At 40.8% G+C, this 23,649-nt stretch overlaps 2 protein-coding genes across 2 annotated transcripts; both read right to left on the minus strand.

The window, feature by feature from the left end:
• Nucleotides 1-242: 242 nt before the first annotated feature.
• Nucleotides 243-7,233, minus strand: LOC111225267 (calmodulin). Its single transcript, XM_022750028.1, has 6 exons — nt 7,139-7,233; nt 2,581-2,611; nt 2,312-2,455; nt 2,091-2,197; nt 1,723-1,858; nt 243-1,447 (listed from the first exon to the last, which is right to left on the minus strand). Exons 1-6 carry the CDS (start codon nt 7,139-7,141, stop codon nt 1,419-1,421), a joined length of 450 nt encoding a protein of 149 aa, XP_022605749.1. The 5' UTR covers nt 7,142-7,233; the 3' UTR covers nt 243-1,418.
• Nucleotides 7,234-13,320: 6,087 nt separating this feature from the next.
• On the minus strand, nt 13,321-22,259 carry nrde2 (NRDE-2, necessary for RNA interference, domain containing). Its single transcript, XM_022750706.1, has 19 exons — nt 22,184-22,259; nt 21,490-21,571; nt 20,996-21,199; nt 20,718-20,858; nt 20,219-20,487; nt 19,792-20,018; nt 18,892-19,116; nt 18,485-18,674; nt 18,049-18,182; nt 17,560-17,680; nt 17,260-17,432; nt 16,953-17,124; nt 16,617-16,837; nt 15,991-16,486; nt 14,983-15,398; nt 14,663-14,802; nt 14,269-14,410; nt 13,735-13,806; nt 13,321-13,621 (listed from the first exon to the last, which is right to left on the minus strand). Exons 1-19 carry the CDS (start codon nt 22,257-22,259, stop codon nt 13,496-13,498), a joined length of 3,627 nt encoding a protein of 1,208 aa, XP_022606427.1. The 3' UTR covers nt 13,321-13,495.
• Between the last annotated feature and the right edge of the window lie 1,390 nt (nt 22,260-23,649).

Here is a 23,649-nt window from a genome sequence, read left to right on the forward strand (position 1 = left end):
CTGCTCATCCAGGAGATCTAGGAATGTAGGAGCTGATCAATTCCCCTCCCAATTCCCCGTTTTTGAGTGGGCTTCAGTGCCTGTGCTTATACTTTCCTCTCAATAAGACATAGCAAATAAAAAGCACAGATGAATCATTTCAATCATATCAAGCACTAATTCCTCCACAGAATCAGCTTTTACTGAAAGAATCTCATTTTTATGAAATAAACACCTAACAGACACAAAGACCCGAGACAACATTTTAGTTCATGGTATTTTATTGGAAAAACAAAATGTAAAGACTAGCATGTACAACTTGGAATGCAGATCAACTGAACTGAACAGTTGGACTGGGCCGGGCCTTGCCGCACCCACACACACACACACTTACACACGCAAACTCACACACAAACACAAGATAGAAATGCCGCAAAGCACCGACCCTGCCCCCCACTAAACTGAAATTAACCCCCTCATAGACTGACACGCATGCAGTGTTTGAGGCAATATACTGTACCTGAGCAAGTTTCAGCAAGGAACACTCACAGATTTTAGTTCACTACCAACTTCATTTTCATTATTTGTAAAAATCCACTTCAGCAAAAACTGATACTCATGATATTGTAATTGCCCCAAAAATTGCTCGTGTATCATCAATTTTAAAGCCCACCCAACCCCTCCAAAAGTCTACGACACACCCACTACCCAAGGGGCTCAAATCTATGCCCCACCCAGGCTTCACCCTCAAAAAAGGTAAACACACAAAGGATAAAGCGAGTATCCTGACATGCCAGAAACACAGATCCTAAAATGAGTTCTTATTTATTCCATTTTAATATTTTTCTTAAAAATATCTCTGTCATCACTGACTCAGGTAAGTAAACTGCAAAGGTTCCGCTGGTTCACTCACTCCCATTCATCTGTCATCTAATCCCTCCCTCTTCCTCCTCTCAGTGGGTCCCAGGCCAACCTGGGGCCCAACAACAGCCTTCTGACATTGGGCTCTCAACAGTAACCCTTCTAAAGCTGCATGCATGAAGAACAGAAAAAAAAAAGAAAAGAAAACAGGAAGTTATAGAAGAAAGGCGATTGGCCAGCCCAAATAATTATCATGACATCAGGCAGATGGAACCAGAAAGCAGAAGAGCAGTGGCCAAATCAGCTGGCTGCAGAGAGGCTGCTTGGCTAACGAGTTGAGATCTGATTGGGCAGCTCAGTGCTGGGGGGCGGGGAATACAAGCCAGTACATGCAGTTTCATTTAGGTTTTTTCTTTTTGTCTTTTACCTTTTTTGAGCTTGTTTATATGGACAGATTTTCAGTTTTCCAACATTCAGTTTAAGTTGTCTATACAGAACAGTATGAATAAATGTAGATTTTTGCAGTAAGAGGTAAGTGAAACATTTGACTGATTCTTTGTCCTTAATGGGAGCCGAGTTCATTTGGCGGTCATCATCTGAACAAATTCTGTGGGAGAAAAAAACAAAACAAAGACCCATCAGGAACAGTGTTTAACATGTGTAACACAATTAAAAACTGGTAAGACTAAAATAAACAAACACACCCCCTGCTTTTGTCTATCATCAGTGTTTGTCATCTATCATCATTTACCATACACAGGAATTAATCATAATAATAGGAATTAATGATACTAATGGTGGAGCACAGGACATGTGTGTGGATTGCTATGTGTTCCTTTATGCAAAAAAACTATTTGTGTGTTCAACATTGATCTCCTGTACCTTCATAGTTGACCTGTCCGTCACCATCAATGTCGGCTTCTCTGATCATCTCATCTACTTCCTCATCTGTCAGCTTCTCTCCCAGGTTGGTCATCACATGACGCAGTTCTGCTGCACTAATGTAACCGTTGCCATCCTGAACAAGAGAAAGACAAGTGGTCAGTTAAACACACATATAAGCATTACAGTCAGTCACACAAATTCTAAAACAGTCGGCCATGTATCTAAAGATCTGGCAAGTTCAGATTAGGGAGTTTTATTCAATGGTGCTAAACTGCCAATAAGAAAACCACAGTGTAATTAAGAAACAATTATTTTATCCATTCACCTTCATAAAATGAACAAAATGCAGACACACCCAGGCCTACCTTATCAAAGACTCTGAATGCCTCCCTGATCTCCTCCTCACTGTCAGTGTCCTTCATTTTCCTTGCCATCATTGTAAGAAACTCAGGGAAGTCAATGGTCCCGTTACCTAGGAGAGAGAAGGACAGATAGGCAAGTTACACATAAAACTGATTGACTGTTGATATACCAAGTGAAGTTTAACAAATAAATCCTTCCCCATGTCAAAGGGGAACTAGCATACCATCTGCATCCACCTCATTAATCATGTCCTGGAGTTCAGCCTCAGTTGGGTTTTGACCCAGTGACCTCATGACAGTGCCCAGTTCCTTAGTGGTGATGGTGCCATCGCCATCCTTATCAAAAAGGGAGAAGGCCTCCTTGAACTCTGGAAAGTTAAAAAAAAAAAAAAAAAATACAGTGGGTGTAAAAATATTAACCAGAGCATGCATGTAAGAAAATCTGTGTTTAATGTTCAAGTTTGTAAAATTGTATTTTGTATTGCCAGCTTACCTGCAATTTGCTCCTCTGTAAGTTGGTCAGCCTAAAAAAACAAAACACAAAGACGATTCCGTTAAAACAAGCAGTTGTCAGGTGTAATGAGCATCTAAACCAAGAAGCACTTGAGATGAGATCCTGGTATGATGTACATTTTGAGCTAAACACACAATGAATGTTCATTTTTTAAACTTTGGGGCTCAAAGCAACACAATTACCACTATGAACCACAAACCATTCCAAAAACACCAACAGTAGAAGTCGTTTTTCGCCATGTTCATGCCATACATGAACACCAATATACCACCAAGTGATAATAAAAGGTTTAGTTAGCCCATTCATTCTTTGTGTAAATCTGTGTACAACCTTTATGTCATCAAAGTGGATATCTGTGAGGTCTGCTACAAGCTTCACTGCTTTTGGTTCTGCTTTTTTTGCATCTCTGCATCCACCTCCTCTTCCTCCTCCATCCAACCTTAACCCACTTCCTCCTCTGCGCTGCTTCAGATCTACAGCTCTTCCTCCTGCAGCTCCCTTAGTAACTCCTGTTTTAGTGGTAAGGCCATCCAGCGCCCCTCGCACCATCACCAAGCCTTCAGCAAGGCACTCGGCCCGCTTGCTGTTCTGGATGCCCTGTTTTTTAACCTCGGCTAGCTCGGCCTTGGCTCTCTGCAGGCAGTTCCTCAGGTCCTGCATCTCTCGGACTAGGCTGTCCATGCGGCTGGATGATGTGTCCATCAGCATCTGTAGAAAGGCTCTGTAGTTCCTCTCCTGCTGCTGGATGAGCTCCTTGTAATAGTGTTGTTGTTCATCCAAGAGGTCATAGATGGTGGACAGGCTCACCAGCTCATCCTCTGCTGGGTACAGAGCCACTTTCTTAGGCAGCATGATGAGGGAAGGATGGTAAGAAAGGTAGGAATGATGTCTTAGCATGGGAGGATTAATTGGATGAAAAAAGTGATGGCCAGACATCTATCAGTTGGTGTTGATTGGTAAAACAGATTGAAGGTGACACAGATCAACAACCGTAGATTTTTCCATCTCTCTGAATGGTTACATTACTGTATGGATGAGGAAAAAACTTCATTTGAGTAAACAGGTCCTGGACAGGTAGATAGTTGGACGAACACTTGAATGGTGATCAGATGACTGGATAATTGCAGGACTTTTCTTTCATTCCTTCCACAGTGATGAATGGCTGGATAGATGACAGACGTTTTCACAATCCTTCTGGTGTGGCAAAGGTGAGCAGATCCGCACTAACCTAGCGACGTCTCACTCTTCAGTGTAGCTGGATGACGAGCTGATGGAATAGTGCTTCTGTTGATGTTCGCCTGGTTACAAATCCATCCATCTGTCTATCTCCCAATAAATCTGTCTGCGTACCTGTCCATCTTTCTTTCTGTCCTTGTGTCTTGCAGCACTGTGAGTGTACTTGGCCAGACGCTGCCCTTCTCTGGCTCCATCTGACTCCAGCTGGGTGAAACTCTGGAGAACACCACTCCCTGTTCCTCCATGTCAGAGTTTGTGTGTGTGTGTGTGTGTGTGTGTGCCTAGCTGTGACAGTCAGAGGTTTAGCTGTCTGTCCATCCCTCCAACAGATGTAGAGGAAGATGGATGCACTGATGAAGTGTCCACCTCCTGCAGAAGTGCAACAAATGACAACTGCCTTCAACAGATTGACAGAGAAAGAACGTGTGTGTGTGCGTGTGGCCAGGAGGCCAGGCCAGAGGAGGTCATCCAAATCTGTCAGGAAAATTGATTTGAGGTGTGTGAGAGTAACAGTGTCCAAACCGGGGGGAGGTCACAGGGGTTTTGTGTGTGTCTATATGCATGTGTTAATCTGTGGCCTGTCATCTCACTGCTAAAGTTGCAGCTCCTAGGGAGGATCAGTTGGCTGGACATCTGACCTCCTAGATGGCATCACTGGTCATCTCTTTGGCAGGGCCCCTATCGACACAGTTACAACAGTTTCTGCGAGCGGCTATTTTTCCCCAGGATTTTGAAATAAAATATTTCAACTACAAGGTATTAGCATTATCAAGCAATAATTATAATGAATCTTTCAGAATTTGGCTAATGATAATGATAGTGATAATGATGTGTTTATATGTGCTCTAAGGATGGTTAACAAGCTGCTAACCCTCTAATATGCAGGCCAAATTCCTCTCAAGGCACTGCAATGCCTGGCAATACAGACCACATACCTGCTGCAAGTGTTGCATGTAAGCCCTGTGATTTATCTTAACAGCAACCATGGACAGTATTAAGGAATTTAAGGGGAAAATGGAACTCAAGTTTTATTAAAATTTACCTATTCCAACACTTCCACTAAATAAATGAAGATTAATCACTGATTAAATTAAATGGTCTTTTTTTTTTTTTTTTTAAATAAATTTTTTTTTAAATAACTCTTTAGAAATTACTATTTGAAAAAATGGGTGGTAATGCAGAGCTATTTGCAGATGTGTGAAAAATGTATGCATGTCCATTGAGTTCACACTGTGATCAAAGCTGACTGTGAGCATACAACAATGCCCATTTTGTCTCCCGTATATTGTCACTTCAAGAAGGCTGATGATAAACACATCTGATTCACACTCCAACAGCAGTAAGCTGACTCACATGACAAGTCGTTCTGCTTTAAACAAATCCCACAAATGTAAAGGAACTGTGAGAACTGCAAAAGTGATGCAACAGACTTCTTGGTACTTCCTGTATCATACTTTGCCAACCCTGTCGCTATAGCAAACACAAAACAACCATGTACCTAGGGTAACTAATCCAAGAAGTAGTTGCAGAAATTAAAACTACAGAAACCTACAAATGGCTCAGTTTTTTCAGCTAATATAGCTGACTTTATCTGAGGTAACCCAAAATTATAATCTACAATAAATCTTTGCAAAGTAATGCCTGTCATGTTACAAATACTTACATAAGAAAATTAAAATTGGATTTGCACACTACTGAGACCAACAACCATAAAACTCAGTCATTTCAGTCCACTGGTTTTTGACCCAAGCCTTCAGGAAACAGGGACCTGCTGGCTTTTAGATTATAACACATTACTGCATGTAGTGAACAGCTGGGACAGTGTTGTGTGGCACTCCAGGCCACAGAAAATATCAACTATAAACGTGAATGAAAATAACATGTTGCTGCCTGATTTGTTAAAAAAAAAAAAAAAGGTATTTGCATAGCTGATTAAGTTTACTGAAGCAGAGGGCTATGTCTGCATGATAAGTGAGCGAGGAGTCTATGATATGTTCAGCGGATCGCATCTGTCAAACAAGGTTTGTGTTCATTTAAAACTTAGATGTAGCCTGAAGAAAAGGTCCACTATACCATATAATCACATTTTTACACATGACAAATCACTGCAAGTATGTAAATGTATGCAACTGCCTTCACAAAGTCTAAACTACAGATCATAACCGGAGTATGATGATACCATGACTATTCCAGGGACAATATAAGAAGCGGACATTGTGCATTTATAGACAAACAAACCAGATTTCACATTTTTGCAGACAGTTCTCCACCCGTAATGGTAGGAAAACACCTGCTGTATAACTGTTTGAGGTTGTAGGAATAAAACACAATTGTCTTCTTGCTTGCAATGTTCAGATGTTCTTCAGTTATTCATCAATCAGTACTCAGTAAATATGACCTGAAACAAGTGAACTGTCATCTGCATGTTCAAATATCAGGTTTAACAGTATCTAACATATATCTCTACATTCCGTGTGACCACATACAGGTGTTACACCATATACTGTGACCTAATTGAAACCGTCAGTGGTAACACTGCAGTTTTCACAGTGATTATATATTACACGTCTTTGATAGCTTGTATAGATAATTATGAAGCTATGAAAAAATGTCGCCCTACATAAATACTATCAAATGGAGGACATTATTTTATAACGGTGTAACTAGTGTACATCTGCATGTTCCCCACAACACCTCACCCATCTTTTCATGTCTGGACGTCTAATGTGAATCACTCTGGTCACAAATTTCGGTGTAACACCAGCTTCAAAAATTCGGTGTTAAAATTCAACACTGACAACTGGGCTTTCAGCGTTATTCCAGAAACCGACTAACATACTCACTGGCTACAGTACTCTTGAAGAAGAAATGTATAGCTGGCTGATATTACACACGTCAGATACCGGAAAATCACTATTTGGAGGAGTAACATTAGCTGTGATGCTAACACTAGGAACCAACCGAAGCGCCATAACTACTTTCAATATGTGGACACCTGCAACAAGCAGTACAAGAAAGGCCAAAATCAACTTCCGTTATAATTTCAGCAACTGTAACGTGATTAGCTTTCGCTCGCAGCAATGAGCCGCTAGGTCTTGCCGCCAGTGTTAACAGCTAGTTACCTAGCTAACTGAAAGGTGCAAACGAGTCCATTCCACTCGCGCTCTCTGCAATGAAGGCTTCAGTTTATTAAACAAAACGACTATCCGAGAGAGACTTAAGAACCATTGCCTAGCATTCAGTCAACTCCACACAATGTCAAGTCGCACATATCACAAACTAAGGTTGATTCAATACTCACCATGTCTGTTAGAGTTAGAAACGTCGGTCTGCTATCGCTACAGGAGAGAGGAAATGGACGGTTGCCACTGAACAAGGCTGGCTGGAGGCGGGCAGGCAAGACGAAGCACCGCTGCAAGTCTCAGTGTATTCCTCCGCACAGTGGAGAAATTTGCTCAGTCAGTGAGGCGTCCTTGCGCTTTCTTCGTCCTCATACACGTGCATACGCGAATGCACACCCATGAACATGTTTTACACAGGGAAGTTACTTTGAACTTAGGTTTTCTAAGTTAAAAAGGTAGTCACTATTTAGATAGAGAGGCAAAGTACAGGTATAATTCATTGTTTTGATGTAAAAGGGTTGACATGCTGCAATACATCCTCTGTTTTAGTGCTCATACAGTCCTGCATGGATGACGAATTTTTGAGGCCATCCCGGAAGTTGGCTTCACCCTGGTTCCCTCGGCCAAAAGCCAACGGGATTTTTACATTGGTTTTTGGATTTGAGCCGAAAATACAAAGTCAGGCCTGTATTTTATGTCGTAGAATAAAACTTTACAATGTCTTGAGTTTATGTTAACTATAGACCTTATTTAAGACAATAACAAAAACCCATTCAAAAAACCCATAGACTTGGGGCAAGGGAACAGGGAGTGCTGAACTGTTAACCTATTCCATATTTTAGGACTAATTTTTGCAGCACTCTTATTAAGATGAGAGTGACAACAATACATAGTCTGTGTTCGTTTGTGATTTAATTAGATACATTTTTATTAGGAATTTGCCCAAAAATAAGTGCGCATGAAACAAGATTTTTATATGAAGTCCTGCTACAGGACATGTCCAAAAAATAACTAATACTGCAGGATCTGCCTGAGTTGATATTGTACTTCAATGTTGCACATTCCCCAACAAATTTGCATGCATGCATTAAACCTGAGGCCCAAGGGCAGTTGCCCACTATGCCCTATTGGTAATCCAGCCTTGATGTTGTGTAATCAGAGTCCTAGAAAAGTCATCTGGTGTGTAACATCAGTATCACCAAATAAAATGAAATGAAGCCTACCTCTCTGTGATTAGACATACCCAGCAATAAGTCTGAACTACCGTCAACTAAATGAAACTGTGGGCTAAATTTAGGATCTGTTTAAAATCACTAATCAAAATAACCCTGCTAATTATTATTGCTTTAAATTTAGGAAATAATAATGCTTATCTAGCTTTAAATGAGGGACAAAGAAAGATGAAACCATAGTGGAGAAACTTAAACCTCCACTCCACTGATGTTATGTTACTTTTAAATTCAATTTCACACATTGGAACTTCATGCATCAGTCAAGCAGTTGGTCTGTTAGGCTGCAAACCCATATGGCCTATGCAGGTACTACAGCAGGACATTTTCACATGGCAGTAGTGCCAGTGTCACTACAAGCCTGTTAATATTGGAGACTAGCTAAAAGAGTCCATTTTGTGGTGAACTATCAATCAATAAGTCCATCAAACAGCAGAATAAGGTAAATTTTCCCTGCATTCTCCCTAACTAAAACAGAAAGATAGGATGTGTTTTTGCTGTGTCAGAATCCACACAAATACATGTTATTTCACACCATTACGTTATATTTTATTGATGAAATTAATACATTTCTATGGTTATATTCTAGGACAGTCAAAATAGTATCATATGATCATGTGTATCTATGTCCCAGAGCCGGAAACCACAGACAGATAAAAAATTTTATTGAGTTATTAGTCAGATTTTTGTGTTTGGGAGACTTTCTCATAAATATTGATTGAAGTGTCTTGAATAACATATAGCATATGATTTCCTATGGACACTGAGTGCTGTTGCTTGTCAAACAGGCTCTAATATCTGTCTACTCTAAGACTCTTATTGTATTATCTTCTGTGTGGCCACATGTCCCATCCACTGGCACCAATCATAAAGTCTGCTGATGTCTCTTGGCCAATTGGCTGCCATTACATCTTGCATCAAAATCATATTCAGACAGTGTTTGTGTAATCTGAACCTGTTTAACTGCAACAGGCATCTAATATTACCTGTATGCAGTGACATAATATAGGCCTAAAATTGAATATGACAGCAGTATCATTTATACAAATACAACTACAAATTAATTGTATTTCAAAAACATTATCATTTTGTCTCTAGCCATACGATTCAACACTGTGATAGGCTATACACTGTATGTGTCATAAATACAGCCAAGTGAAATGTAGTGGAGGATGAACATCTTTGTGGAAAAAGACATTCATAACTTTTATTAAAATCTAGTTACATAAGTTATTGTTAAAATGTCGACAAAAGTGATTTTGAAGGGGTTACCGGGCACAGAACGCACAACTTTGTGGCAGAGCAACACTGAGAGTGGCGGACTATTTTGTGTTACACGGAGTTTTATGCAAGCGGAAGGATACGTTCTAAACATTGCGTCTGACGGCACTGTTGCGGGTTTGTTTTTGAGAGGCGGATTCTGATTGGTCAGAGCAGACCCGCAATATTCTGCACACTGTACAGAGGCCGCCGATTGGTCAGGGCGGATCTGCAATGCGTCAAACCACAGCGCGGCAACGGCGGCAGGAGGGAGCGACTCACCGATGTCACTTGCTCAGGACCCAATGAAGTGCAGTATGTGGTATGAAGTTGTCCGATGATGGTGCTCTCAAGAAAAGCTATAAACTGGTGTAACGCAAGCCAAGCGAGCAGCCCCTCCCGACCGGTACACTTCGAACGGGCACTAGTCAGTAGAACAAGCCTTTCAATCTGCAGCCATTCAAAACCATAAAAACAGTAGAAACTTGTAAAGCCTTCAATATTTTCCTTCAATATCTTTGTTTTGCTTTATGGTAACCCTATGTATATAGTTTGGTTTTGTCCTTTTGAAATACTTTAATTTTTTATTTTTGTTTCATCATCCTTCTTTATATGTTGCATTTATTCCCTTTTATTGTACTTATGTTCTTTGTATCTACATTTTCACTATAATCGTATTCCTGAAGTTTTTCATTTTCAATGTTTAATTGTTTTAAATAGATGAAATTGATAATGTTTTAAATGATAAAGCATTTTGAAAAAAAGATCTGCAGCCAATCTAAGACAATATACAATTAATAAACAAGACAATACAATTGTAATTACTTTGGTCATGGTTCGTGGTTATACATGATTTCTCAGTAATGAAGCAACCTCAAAAAAATTACTAACTATAAAGTCAACCTAAATTAAATAATATCTCATTTTTTAAACAATGTGCTTGTGGTATTGACTTAAATAAAATGTGCAGGTTCCTTCTTGAGAGTCAGATGTTTGTAGAGATGTCATTTGCACTCCATCTTTAATCAGTGGTCTGCATGTTAGAATGATTTTCTGCAGTCTGAGGCCCCAAGAGGAAGGAATGGAGTGGAAAACAAAGGGTGTTAATCCCAGGAAAGTCATGGGAACTCACATGGAATCAAAGCTGATTTCAAAGTCAAAAATAATTCTTTAACATGAATCAAAAAAGTTTTCTGACTGGAGTGGCTTTAGCATTTTTTAAAGGTCAGAGCAGAGGCCATTTACAAGTGACTTAGTTAAGTCTTTAATCAGTCATGTCACTGGGAGAAAACTATTCCCTGAAATGACACTTGTTGATGTTCTGACTGATGAGCACTCAGTATTTATTGCTACATTGTTACAGGAGTACTCAGTAGCTTACTCATGGGTTGGACCACACCCATCTTCAAACTCTTCATTTTGATCTCAACATGTGCACATAAATGTTTATGGAAATGTGACAGTGGGGTAAAACTAGGAAATAGGGCACCACTGTTCTTGCACATAAGAGCTTATGCCTAAAATATCAACATATGATTTAGGAAAATAATTGTGCATCACCACAAAGTATGTGACTTCATCTTGCCTTATACTCTGCATAGACACACACGCATATATATATACACAGGTCCCTGAATACAGTGTGTCAATGTGATCCTTAAGTTGCACTTGAGAGTGAATTATGAAATATTGAATCTTTTGAGTACCACCTGCCATTAGAAGCAGTGTCAAACATATTGAACTGTGTGTGTGTGTACGTGTGCGTGTGTCTGTGTGTTTAAACAGGCTCATCCTACACCCTCAAAGGCTTTGCAGCCTATGGAGCCCAGCTGCTTCAGGGTTTTCTTTAGCTGCAAGAAAAAAAGAAAGTGAATCTGATAATAATATTGAGTTCAGCTCTGTGAGGGTGATGAGGTTTGGGGTGAAATAAGTTAAACACAATTTTAACAATGATTTTATCACAGTGCCAGACAGGAGACAATTACAGCTGCATCCTGTGACATTTTGCACACAACCCTTTTACACCGGTCAAAACACCAGCTAACACTCGCTAACATCTCACTTTTGTCTGCATCGGTAAAGGGTACAATCAGCATTCACTCCCAGGTCAAGTGACTCTGCAGTAGTGATGGGTATATTTATTGGCTCCAGCTCCGATCAGCAGTGATGTAAACACAACACCTGCGTAGGGGGTTAGGGAGCTGTACCTCACAGGGCGTCTCCTCTGCTCCAGCTCTCAGGTGCTGCCATGGCTCAGAACAGTCAGGGCCTTGTCTCACCTAATCCCACTGAAACCATTTTCTGTTGCTACTGCCATGCCTGTCCCATTCCCTTCTCCTGCCTAACTGCCAGTCCTAAGTAGTTATGTAAATTCTTGTTACAAGTAACTACAACGAGGAATATGATTTTGTCAGGACAGTTTCTTCATCATTTCCCAAAGTAACGTTTCTCCCAATAACACATCTGAACATGCAACAGGGGAATGTGTCACAGTTGTTATGTCAGAGTCCCCGACAGACTTAACAGACATAAAAAGATGCACTCATACAGAAGCGGAGACAATGAACAACATGAAGTTACTGCCCTAACTAAACCTTTGTGCCCACAGCACAAACTGCTGAATCACCAGTGGCACACTGTCAGGATTGTGAGAGCATTTAATTTCTTCACCTAAATAGGATGTTTTGATCAACGATTCGATGGTGACCCAGCTCTTCTTCTAAAATCCCGAGCTCTGGGAAATTAGCGAGATTAGAAGAGTCATTTCTGGAGCCTCACACAAAGACAAAGATAGATCAGACAGAAAGAGCCGGGCATGGTTCAGAAACTCTGCCACAATAAGACTATAAGAAATTTACGCCATCTTATTGAACCAAATGGATTACACCACAGGTGGTGATTAAAATAAAACCTAATCAGTGGATTGATTCAATCATGCCCCATGTATAGTAAAGGATAATACAATTGCTGAAAATGTATTCCTCATTAAATGGACTCATTACACTAACACTATTTCAACCTACATTACAACTTCTGTTTAACCTGCTGGTACATTATCATAGCAATTATAACCAGATTGATATTATTTAGATTGTAGGAGAAATCAATATCAGAAAATATCGAAAGGAATCGACCTCCATTCCCTCACATTTATGAAAGCTCAGTAAAGTAGAATTTTAAGTCCTTTAAGTTGTGAATTTAATGCCAAAGCTGTTCTGTTCTATTTGCCCATATCCCATACAGAGGGAGAACATTTTATAGCCCCCAAAATCATATAAGAATATAGAGCTACTGATGTATACAGTTTGTTCTGTGATGAGAGTAATAGGATATATAAAGAAGGCAAGTGAAAATTTCCAGGTAATTCACAGGTGTGTTTTCAGATCAGGCCCGAGCCAAAGAGGGAGTGTATGGATAGAAATCTAGAAACCCCGGCTATACAGGCCAAACAACTGAGGTAGAATTACCCATGTTTAAAAAGTAATTCTTCAAAAGAACGGGATTAAAAAACATACTTCAACTCTGACAGATTTTAGTGGAAAAATTACAATTTTATAAACACTGCAAGTTCATTTTCTACTCAGCATGTCTGGGTAAAATTATCTCTCACCTATATGCATGACTACACATCTTTTCACCTCATCTTCATCAACGCCAGGAGATGATCGTCACTCTGTGGTTTTTCTGGTCTTTTTTTATGCTTCTCATTTATCTTTGTATTATTTACAGTTTTTTTTTAATCAGAATGAGAATATTGAGAATGTTGAGCTCTTTTCAATCACATAATAGAAACATGTCACAAAGTTTTATAATAAATTCAAGTATTTGCTGTAAGCTTATAGTCATAAACAAATTTACAGCACACACAACAATCAAATGAGAATCATATTTATTGACAATGTCAGGTACTAAAACACAGTTCTATTTGCTGTTAAAATAAATCATTTTTAGATATTATGTACAAACGATGGCTCTTTGTGCATCTTTAGGTAAGATTACTGCAACTTCACTGTTCAATACAGCAACTGTGTGTGTGTGTGTGTGTGTTCAGTCTTCCAGTAGTATATCCAGCTCTTCTAGAGGCAGTCTGAGACGGAGTTCTTTCTCTGTCATCAGATCTACAAACTCCTGCAGATGCTCAGGGAACAGCTGGACTGCATCCATGTACAAACCCTGACCACACACGTGCCATACACACACAAACAAAGAGAAAGAGAGAGATAATTCATTTTGTATACATACAGTTTAAAAATTAAGTAGACAGAGGTTAGAAACTGGTGACTCACCTTCACCCAGGGAATATTCTGTAAAGCCTTGTAGAAGATCCCTGTGGCTTTATCCACCTTCCCTTCTGACACCTACAAATACACACACATTACATACACACAGCACAGGCATAAGCCTTTACTGATGGTCAATATTTGTGCATCCAAATGTGCAAATTACACAAAGTAAGTCTGTATACGCTGGCCTTACTGTGTGTGTTAGTTCTCACACTTCTACCTCCAAGTCAATATTTGGAAAATGAGACAAAAACATATGTAGCACTCTGAGGTGAGAGATTAAAAAGCTAAATGACACACAGAACAAAATGGGATCTTAAAGGAACAGCAGGTGTTTTGTTTCCTTTGAAAATATTCTAAATAAATACATTAATATTAATAATTTCTTTTGTTTTATTTAGGAGGATAACTGACAGAGTGATCAGGCCTCGGCTCATTTTTGACTGGTATCAATATAAATAAGTTGAAGTCAGTGGAGCGTCCTCACAAGAACAGTCAACATGCGTAAGTGTTTGTGTGTGCTGTTTGCCATCTCACCAGGAAGTGCATGTACATCCTCCAAAGTAAAGGACAACGAGCACCCTTCTCTGTTGCTATGGCGCTTTCAAACAGTCCACGGATACGGTTGCTGAGGCCATTCTCTGGTAGGATGGGCAAGGCAGCGTCATGGGAACAAGACCTAGAGAGACAATTTTTTTTTTTTAATTGATGCAAATGGGTTTTATAATCAGTAATATGTCATGTTAATTTTGAGAGAGAATATTTGTCAAAGTTTTCTTGGATTATCACACACAAAAAGAAAGAAGAGATAAAACTATGATTATAGCATCTTGATTGCATTTCTTTTAACGCTGGTACAGTGTTTATTCTCGTGTAACATGAGAGCAGGAAAACACTACCCACAACTACCCATCATCCTTTCTCTTCTTACCTCTGAGCAGCGTCCACCAGCTGCTTCCTTTGTTGTTCAGCAACAATGGCAAAGAGGCGTGGCACCATACTGCTGTTGTCCCTGGTTACAGAGTGAAAAAAACGACGCGCCCGGCCAGCACTATGGTAACGGTTCTCCACCTGAAAACAGATCGCATGAGGGTCATGGTGTCCAAATAAACAAGTTCAGATTCTATAGAGAATAAGCTGAAAGAGCTGAAAGCACGGCTAGAGAAGGAGCACATTCTGAATGACTGAGTGGTTTGATGATTAAAATAAATGTATTTAGTTTTGGCATCTTGTGAGCAGACCACAGCTTACCTGTACATATATGCTCCAGAGAGGGGCGCTGCTGGGCCAGGTTGAAAGAGCAGAGGTCAACATTTGTCTCAGTGTGGCCAGTGGAAACACACTGATACTGTTGTGGTACCTCAGCAGGGCTGCCTGCTGCACTGCTAATATCTGACACTCAGAGGCCAGTTTACTGACATAGAGCCTGCTGGTTTGGCTGCAATCAGCTGCAGAGTTTTTAGCCTCAGTGCTCACAAGGTTAGCTTCCTCATTACTGTTGAATTGCTTGTCAAGTGTTAGTGTGCGATGCAGCTCCTCCATCTTTTCTCTGGCCTGGCTGTAGACGGCGTTGGTTGCTTGGACTCCCACTGTGAGGTACTGGAACAGAGCGTAGCAGCCCACCAGACCACTCAGCCTCAGTTTCTCACCCAGTAAGTCTTCTTGACCTAGTGGTGGAGGAATGAGATTAGAAATTAATCAAATCAATAACTGATTATGTGGGTCCTACATTTAAAGGGGGAGGACTTTTGAGACGTTTGTTTCTTAAATTTGCAGTATCTTAATGATGCCTTGTGTTTTTCCATCCATCTGATCCAGTGGTATGCAATGTAAAAGAGGCCAATCAGTTAGACAATTCTTTTTCTAATTTTCTATTCAAATAATTCTACCAATATTGTATCATTTGAGTCTAAATGACTTATCGTTGAAGGATAATACAAGTGTTGCTCCATGACCACTTACAAATAAAGTATAGGACACATTACTACTGACCATTTTCTACAGTCTGTTATAGTTGACAAAAAATAAAGGCAACTAAATACTGTACCACATGTTATGGTTAACATGGCCTACAGAGTTGATTGGAAAACATTGGTTGCATGGGAGGAGCTAAATAAGTATGGATTTCAAACAGTGGCAGGGTAGGTTTGAAAAAACACCGAATTACAGGATTTGTTGTAAATGGGCTAAAACATGCAAAGCGGCTCTACTGAACAGAAACACAGACACAGAAACACAGATGTTGTTGAGAACATGAACCTTTTCTGTTGGTCTGAGGGTTGCTGAGGACTTGGTCCAGTGCTGACAAGCTGGCTGTCAGAGCCTGTTCATAAGACCTCCTGGCCTTCAGGATAGATACTGGAGAGAGGGCCTGGGATGATGAGGAAGAGGATGAGGAGGTTCCTTCTGCTAGCCTGGTTAGCACCAACACAGCTGGGGACGCAGTTACATCAGTAAGTCCCCCTCCTCGCACGGCAGCTCCGTCCTCCACCTCTAGCTGGGACCACAGCTGGCACAGCTCACAGAGGGTGGGGCTACTCAACCCCTTGGTTCCCCCTATCGCTGCGGCTGTGGAGAAGACTTTGCGAGCTTCGTCAAGGTTGCCCAGCATCCACTCCAGGTGGGCGTACTCCCGCCACAGCACCAATGAGGAGCGGTTGTCGGGTTCTTTGAGCAGTCGCTTGGCAACCCGCTTGCTGCTCTTGCCTTGAGAACGGAGGCGCTTTTTGTTGCCGCTGCGCAGGCAGTGCAAGACCTGACACATACATAAATACAAATACAAATAAGTAAATTAATGTCAATGTCAGACACTTTTCTGACCTCAAAACAAGTTGACCTGAATTCTTTTCTTCAAGTTTGATTATAAGTTAGAATCAGATTCTCACCTTGAGTTTCTCGTACTGCATCCAGCTGAGCGACAGAACGGCTCGGTGGAGGGGAGGAAGGACAGGTTGGACCATATTGAACACATTGGTAACAAACCTCTCACCCTGCTTTCCAAGCCCCACCCATTTCCTGGTTCCCTGAAGAGTGGTCATGTGACCTACAGAGTTAACCCCGCGGTCAGGTAGATCGTGGGAGTTCAGAGGACACTGGAGCTCATTACCTAGGATGTGACATGGAACCAAATTGATCACTGCCTTCATCTCAATAATATGCTTCTAACTATTTAAAAAGAACAAACAGTTAGTTTGTATTACTCTTTCTGAGTGTGTTTTTACCCTGAGTGAGCAAAGACAGGTTCTCCAGCAGCAGGCTAGGCTGACAGGGGGCAGGAGAGAGCACAGAGTCCACAGGCAGCCCCAGGAATGACAAGAAATGGAGAAGAAGACAGAGCTGGAGCTCTGGTGAGGACAGACAAATCAGGGATGGACCGATGTCATCAAACAACACCTAGAATTGGAGAGAGAGAGAAAGAGAGCAGAAGAGAGGTGGTCTGTCTATCTAGCAACTTCAATTTAACACACAGTAAAGCCAATTCCAAAACTCCACCCATTCCTGTCTGTCTTTCCGTCCAGCAGCATGTACCTGTCTGTCTGGGTCCTCACAGTCCTCTTCTGATTGGCCCTTAGCTTTGTCAGGTCTCCAGGGCAACCAGTGAGCTGCTTCACGCAATGCCTCCACATCCAGCCACACTGTTCCTCGGGGCTGGCTCCGATCCTTCACCTCCTCCTCATCCTCTTCCTCCTCCTCTTCGTCATCTGTGGACACACACACACACAGACACAGACACAGACACACAGACAAAACATGACACTCAGTTTCAAACCTTATTATTATGCAGTAATGCAGGACCCCTGTGTGTGTGTGTGTGTGTGTGTGTTTTACCTGCACTGGGCTGTAGCCATCCCCCACGTTCTTGTTGGAGCATCCAGGCTTTCCAGCCTCTGGCCCCCAACTCCCCAACCCTCGCTTCCCCACTGTCCCAGAACGGCTCAAAGAACTCAACCTGTGCACGCACACGCACACGCACACGCACACGCACACACACACACACACACACACACACACATGCAAAGACATAGGTAAATGTCTTTTTGTATTTCTACTGTGCCTATAAAAAGTATTTACTCTTTATTTGGAATTTGTTGATACTGATTGAGAGAAATAAGACAAATCCAAGCCACACACATTTCTACCAACTGCTCTACATAAAATAATCCTCACAAGAATGCAAAGCAAAGGAAAATCTTACAAAATGAGGACACTTTGGTGGTTCTCACTTCATTAAAGGGAGAGTTCGTTTTTTTTTTTAGATGAGAATATCTCTCATATCTGTCTGTTTAAAGTTTGCTGCAAACAAACACACAAACAAACCTGCTGCTTGGTGGACAGTTCTCGTACACTGTCAGGTTTGTAGAAAGTAAAGTCGATCATGGCCTGAAACAGAGAAACCGCCTTCTCTGAGTGACCCGACTGACGCAGGAAATGACACTGTTGGGTGAAGATATCTGGACAGAAAGATACAAACAGGCAAAACGACAGTGACATTTTAACAACATTAAATAAGCATTGAGCATACAAAGAAAATGTTTAGTTTTCTCCTCAAACAAATGAGAATATGATGTATCAAAAGTTCAAATGTCCAGTGTGTACGTGTGTATATGAGGGCGGAGGTTTTTCTTGCTATGGCAGAAGGACATGATGAAACTGGGCCGACTGGTAAACTCTACTCAGGGAGACTCAGTGTGGAACTGTTATTCACTAATCAGTCCTCAGTGGAAAAGTAAAGGCTGAACAAAATCTCTGTTACCCAACATATCCTCCTCAGTCCCTGGCAGGGCTGGATGAGAGACCATGCTGCCGTCCCCCACAGAGCTCAGTGTGCTTAGACACTTCCCGTAGGCAGAGTTGACCTTTGACACAGTGAAGTTGCTGAAGTAGCTCTGGGTGAAGAGCAGATACTCTCTCCATAGGGGGGCACTGTTTGGGTGGAGAAACACCTGAGGTACAACAGATAAAACACGAGTTAACTTTGTTCAAATGACAATAAGATTTAGTCTACAGACACACTCCAACATAGGCACTCGTCATTTTTACACTCTGGTTTGGATCAAAGAAAACAAACCAGAGCCGCTCTTGCAAATTGAGTGTGCAGCACTGAACATAGTTTACATACAGTAGCACTGGGTGAATACGAAACAACAACCGCAGACTGACCAGTTTCTTCCATTCTTTGGCCAGAACTGAGGGCTCCCACAGCTCCTGGCAGATCCTGAGCCTCTCCAGCTGCAGAGTGATGCAGCTGGGGTTGGTTTCCACAGCGCGCTCTGCGATGCTCAGCTTTTTCTCCAGGACCGCTCGGTAGGAAGACTTGCGGCGCTCAGTTGAATCGTTGTCCTGTTGCTCCTCCTCACCTCCAAACTCTGCTGAACTCACCTCATCCTAGAGAGGGAGAGAGGAGATGAGAAAGATGAGCCGCAATGCTGAATATCCTGAGAAGTGACTTTGTTTTTGAAAATTAATGAACAGAGTTCAGATAAATCATTAGTTTGCTGATTATTACAGGCTGAATGACAATGAATTATATATTATATATTTATTGCTGTTTGAGAACATTTTTTGAAAATGATAGAGACCAGCTCATTTAGGAAATGACTGAGTGTTTTTTTTTTTTTAATGACTTTATACTGTATGTACATTTAGGTCTTCAGTAGAAGTTATTGGTCTGAGGGCTGGGTGTCACAAGTGTAGCAACTTTGAAACTTGCACTAACACATTTGCAGTTTTGATCTTTACCTGGAGTTTGTGATGATTAGAAAAATATAGAATAAGCCTTTCCTTTAATATCCTTATATGCAAATTCTGAAAGTTAGACTTAAGATCTTTCTTTAAACACTGAACCCTGAGGTAGTTGGCAAAGTACACGCTGAGGTGAATAGGGAAAGAAAAGGCATATTATAATGTACAAGTGTACAAATGACAAACAAGTACTGACACATATACATCCATACGAACACCAATACGCTGCTCCAGTGCATCGTGTCAGTTCATAGCTGATTGTAAGGCAAGTAAAACTGAATTAAGAAGTCGTGTTTGTAATAACAAAAGTCTTCCTACCTGGTATCGTATGAATTTTATCCATAGCTGTGTGTCTGCTGGCTGTTCTCTCAGCTGCCTGTTAAACTCCTCAGTCCTCCTGGTCATAAGCAGAGCACTCTGCCCTGTCTGTACGTCCTGTTTCTGCTGCTCTGTCTGGTCCTGCTGTCCCTTCCCCTGCAGCCAGAGGGCCGTGGAGGAGTCATACACACCGAGTGGATTTACCGATGAGGTCTGCACTCTGTCACCTGGATTGACACAGTGAAGGTTTGAAGTTAGATGTAAGGGGTAAAAGAAAAGATGAAGGTATGTTGCAGGGATGTCTGACACAGAAAAAATTTGCTCAATTGCTGATATTGTCTTAATGTGAAATTGCGGTCTGTACAGTTGAAGATAAATTCCACCCTTTAAGGCCAATCAAAGCCATTGTTGTGGCTAAATCTCTTACCTGTCTCTCCTCCTATGTTCTCGCCCTCATCATCACCCAGAGGGAGGAAGGAGGAGGAGCTGGTGACATCACTACACTCAGGATTTGTTGGTAATGTAGGAGCAGCGGACTTGGACCTCAGCAACTGGCGACTAACTCTAGAGAAATATCTGTCCTCTGCTCTCTTCTTGTCCCCGCCTTTCTGTTTCTTATTTGACTCGGACTCCTGCCAGCTGACTCCCTGTCTGCGAGGATCCAGACCCAACGACGAGCTGCCTTTCCTCCTGTACCTGGAACACACACACACACACACACACACACACACACACACACACACACACACACAGCTTCACAACTATAGTTCTAGTTCATGTAGAATTTTATGGTTTTTATTCTTAAGACCCAAAGATCCAGAGAGCCCTTCTGAACAGTAAGTGATGTTAGTAATAAACTGTAGAGGCAGGTAATAAGCATGAGCAGGGATGGTCACTAAGACAGTGTGTGTTTGTGTGTATGTTACCTTGCTACATCTCCTCTGTACAAGGACTTATATGTCCAGTTGGCTGGGTCTGGTTTGCGGTCCACACAGAACGGATGCTCTGTGGGCGACTGGAGGTCATCCAACCAGGAGAAACGACTTGCTACTGAAACAGCCTGTGACCTGGCAGACAGGCAGAGTGAATACACACACACAATCCCACACACACCAACCATAAAAACAGAGTAGACACCAGCGAATGCTATTGTGTACAAAATTAAGAGTGCAAGCTTCTGTGATGCAAACGTGTGTGTCGATACCTATTTGCCTCTTCTTCCTTTTTGAGATCACTGGGGTAGATGGTATCAGAGTCAGACCCACTGCTATCTGAACACCTCCCAGTCTTCTTCTTGTGTTTTCTCTTCTTTTTCCTCTTCTTTTCACTCTTCTTCTTCTTCTTTTTTTGGGGTGCATTGTCCTCTTTTTCCTTCTCCGCCTCCGCAGAGCTCACCTCTCTGTCTACACTTGAGGATCATAAGGTTATTTCAATGTTAAAGTGAGTGAGAACACATTTAAACTTCACAGCTGCCTCAAGCAAAAATGCATTTTACTAATTTCCAACATATTACCTTGAGTACTTTTTACTAGAAAAGTGTTAAGAGTAATGAGCTTTTTTCAGCTAATTTCTTAAGTTAGTATCCAGAGGGAAGTAAAACATGTAAATAAGAAGAATTACAAACAGAAAAACAAAACAAGAAAAACATAGAGAAAGGCATAATGACAATCAACAAAAAGAAAAAAAAATGTTTTTTACCTTGAGTCCTTCTCTAAAAACCGTCTGTGAAGGGAGAGGGCATCCCCGGTCTGAAAACTCTTATTTTTCAGCCACTCTAACTCTAAGGGGAGAGAGTGGACAACAAAAGAGTGTTACACAGTAATCAGGAAGACTGAGGGATCATGATGGTGATTATCAACCACTGAATGTGTTGATGTGCAGTGTAGTATCATGGTTGTGACTGGGTATTTTAATTCTGTGTTGAAGCAACATATCCTGGTAATGCAGGGGATACACTTATCTTCTCTTACAACAGAGAGAAACTGAATTTTCTACAGTGGTAACTACATCAACCAAACTGAGTTGACTGCATCAGAGGATCAGACACCTGGACAATATGAGAATCATGTTATTATGGAGCTGAAGAGTCTGATTTCTCTATGTTCCATGTAAAGCCCCCCAATATGATCATAACCAGGATACGACAGATGTGACACTAGCATCATATCTGAGAGGAACAAATAGTCAGACGTTTCACGTAGCGGTGTGTAAATATATTGATCAGAAAGTCAGTTAACGCTAAAGTTTGTCATTCAGCTTCAACCGTAGGCAGACGGTGGGGTAGCTAATATAAGCTAGCTCGTGGCTCAGCAGGTGTATCCTCTATGTGTAAAGACAACACAGCAAAAAAGTTATCGATATTAAAATGTGTACTACACGAAGACGCTTTCACCTTTGGACGAATCTTCAGCTTTATTAATCGCTGTTTCTGCAAACGCTGGAAACAGAGCCATGGTGGTATATCGCATATAAACAGTCGCAGGGTTGTGACGTCATTAGACAGCCGGTTTACTGACCAATTAAGTGAGATTTACACACAAAAAAAGATCTTGATAGGTACATTTTTCACTCACAAATGCCAGTGTTAACTTAAAGACTTTATATATCAGTTAAACTATACGTAACAAAACTCAAACTTATTATTATAACACATAACTAAAATTATAATTTTCCTCGAAAAACATGTGTATCTTTGTTTTTTTTCTCTCTCTTTTTGAAATTCCTATTTATACGTTATGTCCACTAACAAAGTTTTCAAGTTTTTTGGGAGAAAAATTGAGAACTCTTTTTGATCTCTCTGTTATGAATTGTGCTCTAAAATTAAAATGGCTGAATTCCTTTATTCTGCATAGGTTGGTTTTGCATCCCCAATACAATTTTTCAAAAAAAGCACAACAAACCTTTCACTATGTTATTATGATTTATACAAACCTCCTGTGAAACTCTTAAACTTTCACCAGCAAATTCTCCTTTACTCTCCGACATACCACAGAGTACACCCACGCGGAACAACAGGTAAGAGGCCTACACACCCACTAACCAAAAAATCATTGTTGGTGGGGGCCTGGTTATGAGTCAAATGGTCTGTGACAAATTAATTAATTAATGGATTTGGACCTATCCTAATCAGCTAAGAAGAAAATGCTTTGCAATAATATAAAGATGAAGAGACAGTAAAAAAAATTATATTTGTCTCATCAAGCTCCCTGAGAAGCCAAAAAAGTGAGTCTTAAAATCTTGAATGACGTCTATCAACCTAATGAATCCTTGCATAAAAGATTCAGTTGGAATAATAACTACAAATTTTCTTCCAGTATGAATTAGTTTAGGACTAATTCTGACTTCAATCAAAAAGTTTAATATTGTGTCCAATGAATGTAGGCTAATGTCAGTTAAAACCTGGAACAAGGAGAAACACTGTTGTTAAATTGTGTTAAATAATTTGATTTGGTAACCATTTTATTCATAGACTGTAATGTAATTGTAATGATAGAACACATGAACCCATTGAAGAATGAACTGAAATTACTAGTAAAATCACTTGACTGAATAAAGACACACTAGTGCGTCAGGTGAGTATTTTTATAACGCTCTCCACCGCCCTCTTGTGGCGAAGGAAGCTACAACAATTATTTATCCCATTTCCTTCGTAGAGAGTAGAGGATTAATTGGATTACTTACTTGTGACTAAATAAACATGAAATCCCACTAATTTGTGTATACATAATCGAGATTTACTGTTATAACAACACGGTGGGAAAAGTGAAGTTATAAGCTTGTGCCTCTGGCTAAATTGAGGTGTAGGGAACAAGTGTTTTGTATTATGTTCGGGATTCCGGTGCCAGCATAACAACCTAT

The sequence above is a fragment of the Seriola dumerili genome, unplaced genomic scaffold, assembly GCF_002260705.1.
Source record: "Seriola dumerili isolate Sdu_G_001 unplaced genomic scaffold, Sdu_1.0 BDQW01000149.1, whole genome shotgun sequence".
NCBI classification, from domain to species: Eukaryota; Metazoa; Chordata; class Actinopteri; order Carangiformes; family Carangidae; genus Seriola; species Seriola dumerili.

Excerpts from the sequence above, each read along its gene's own strand:
- LOC111225267 (XM_022750028.1), bottom strand. Across the intron at positions 2,198-2,311 it reads TAATGAGGTGGATGCAGATG|GTAACGGGACCATTGACTTC; the intron begins GTATGCTAGTTC and ends TCTCTCTCCTAG. Across the intron at positions 1,448-1,722 it reads CGGACAGGTCAACTATGAAG|AATTTGTTCAGATGATGACC; the intron begins GTACAGGAGATC and ends TTTCTCCCACAG.
- nrde2 (XM_022750706.1), bottom strand. The coding sequence starts at position 22,259 with ATGCGATATACCACCATGGCTCTGTTTCCAGCGTTTGCAGAAACAGCG. Across the intron at positions 18,183-18,484 it reads GACTGAGGAGGATATGTTGG|ATATCTTCACCCAACAGTGT; the intron begins GTAACAGAGATT and ends CTTTCTGTCCAG. Across the intron at positions 16,487-16,616 it reads TGCAGTACGAGAAACTCAAG|GTCTTGCACTGCCTGCGCAG; the intron begins GTGAGAATCTGA and ends TGTATGTGTCAG.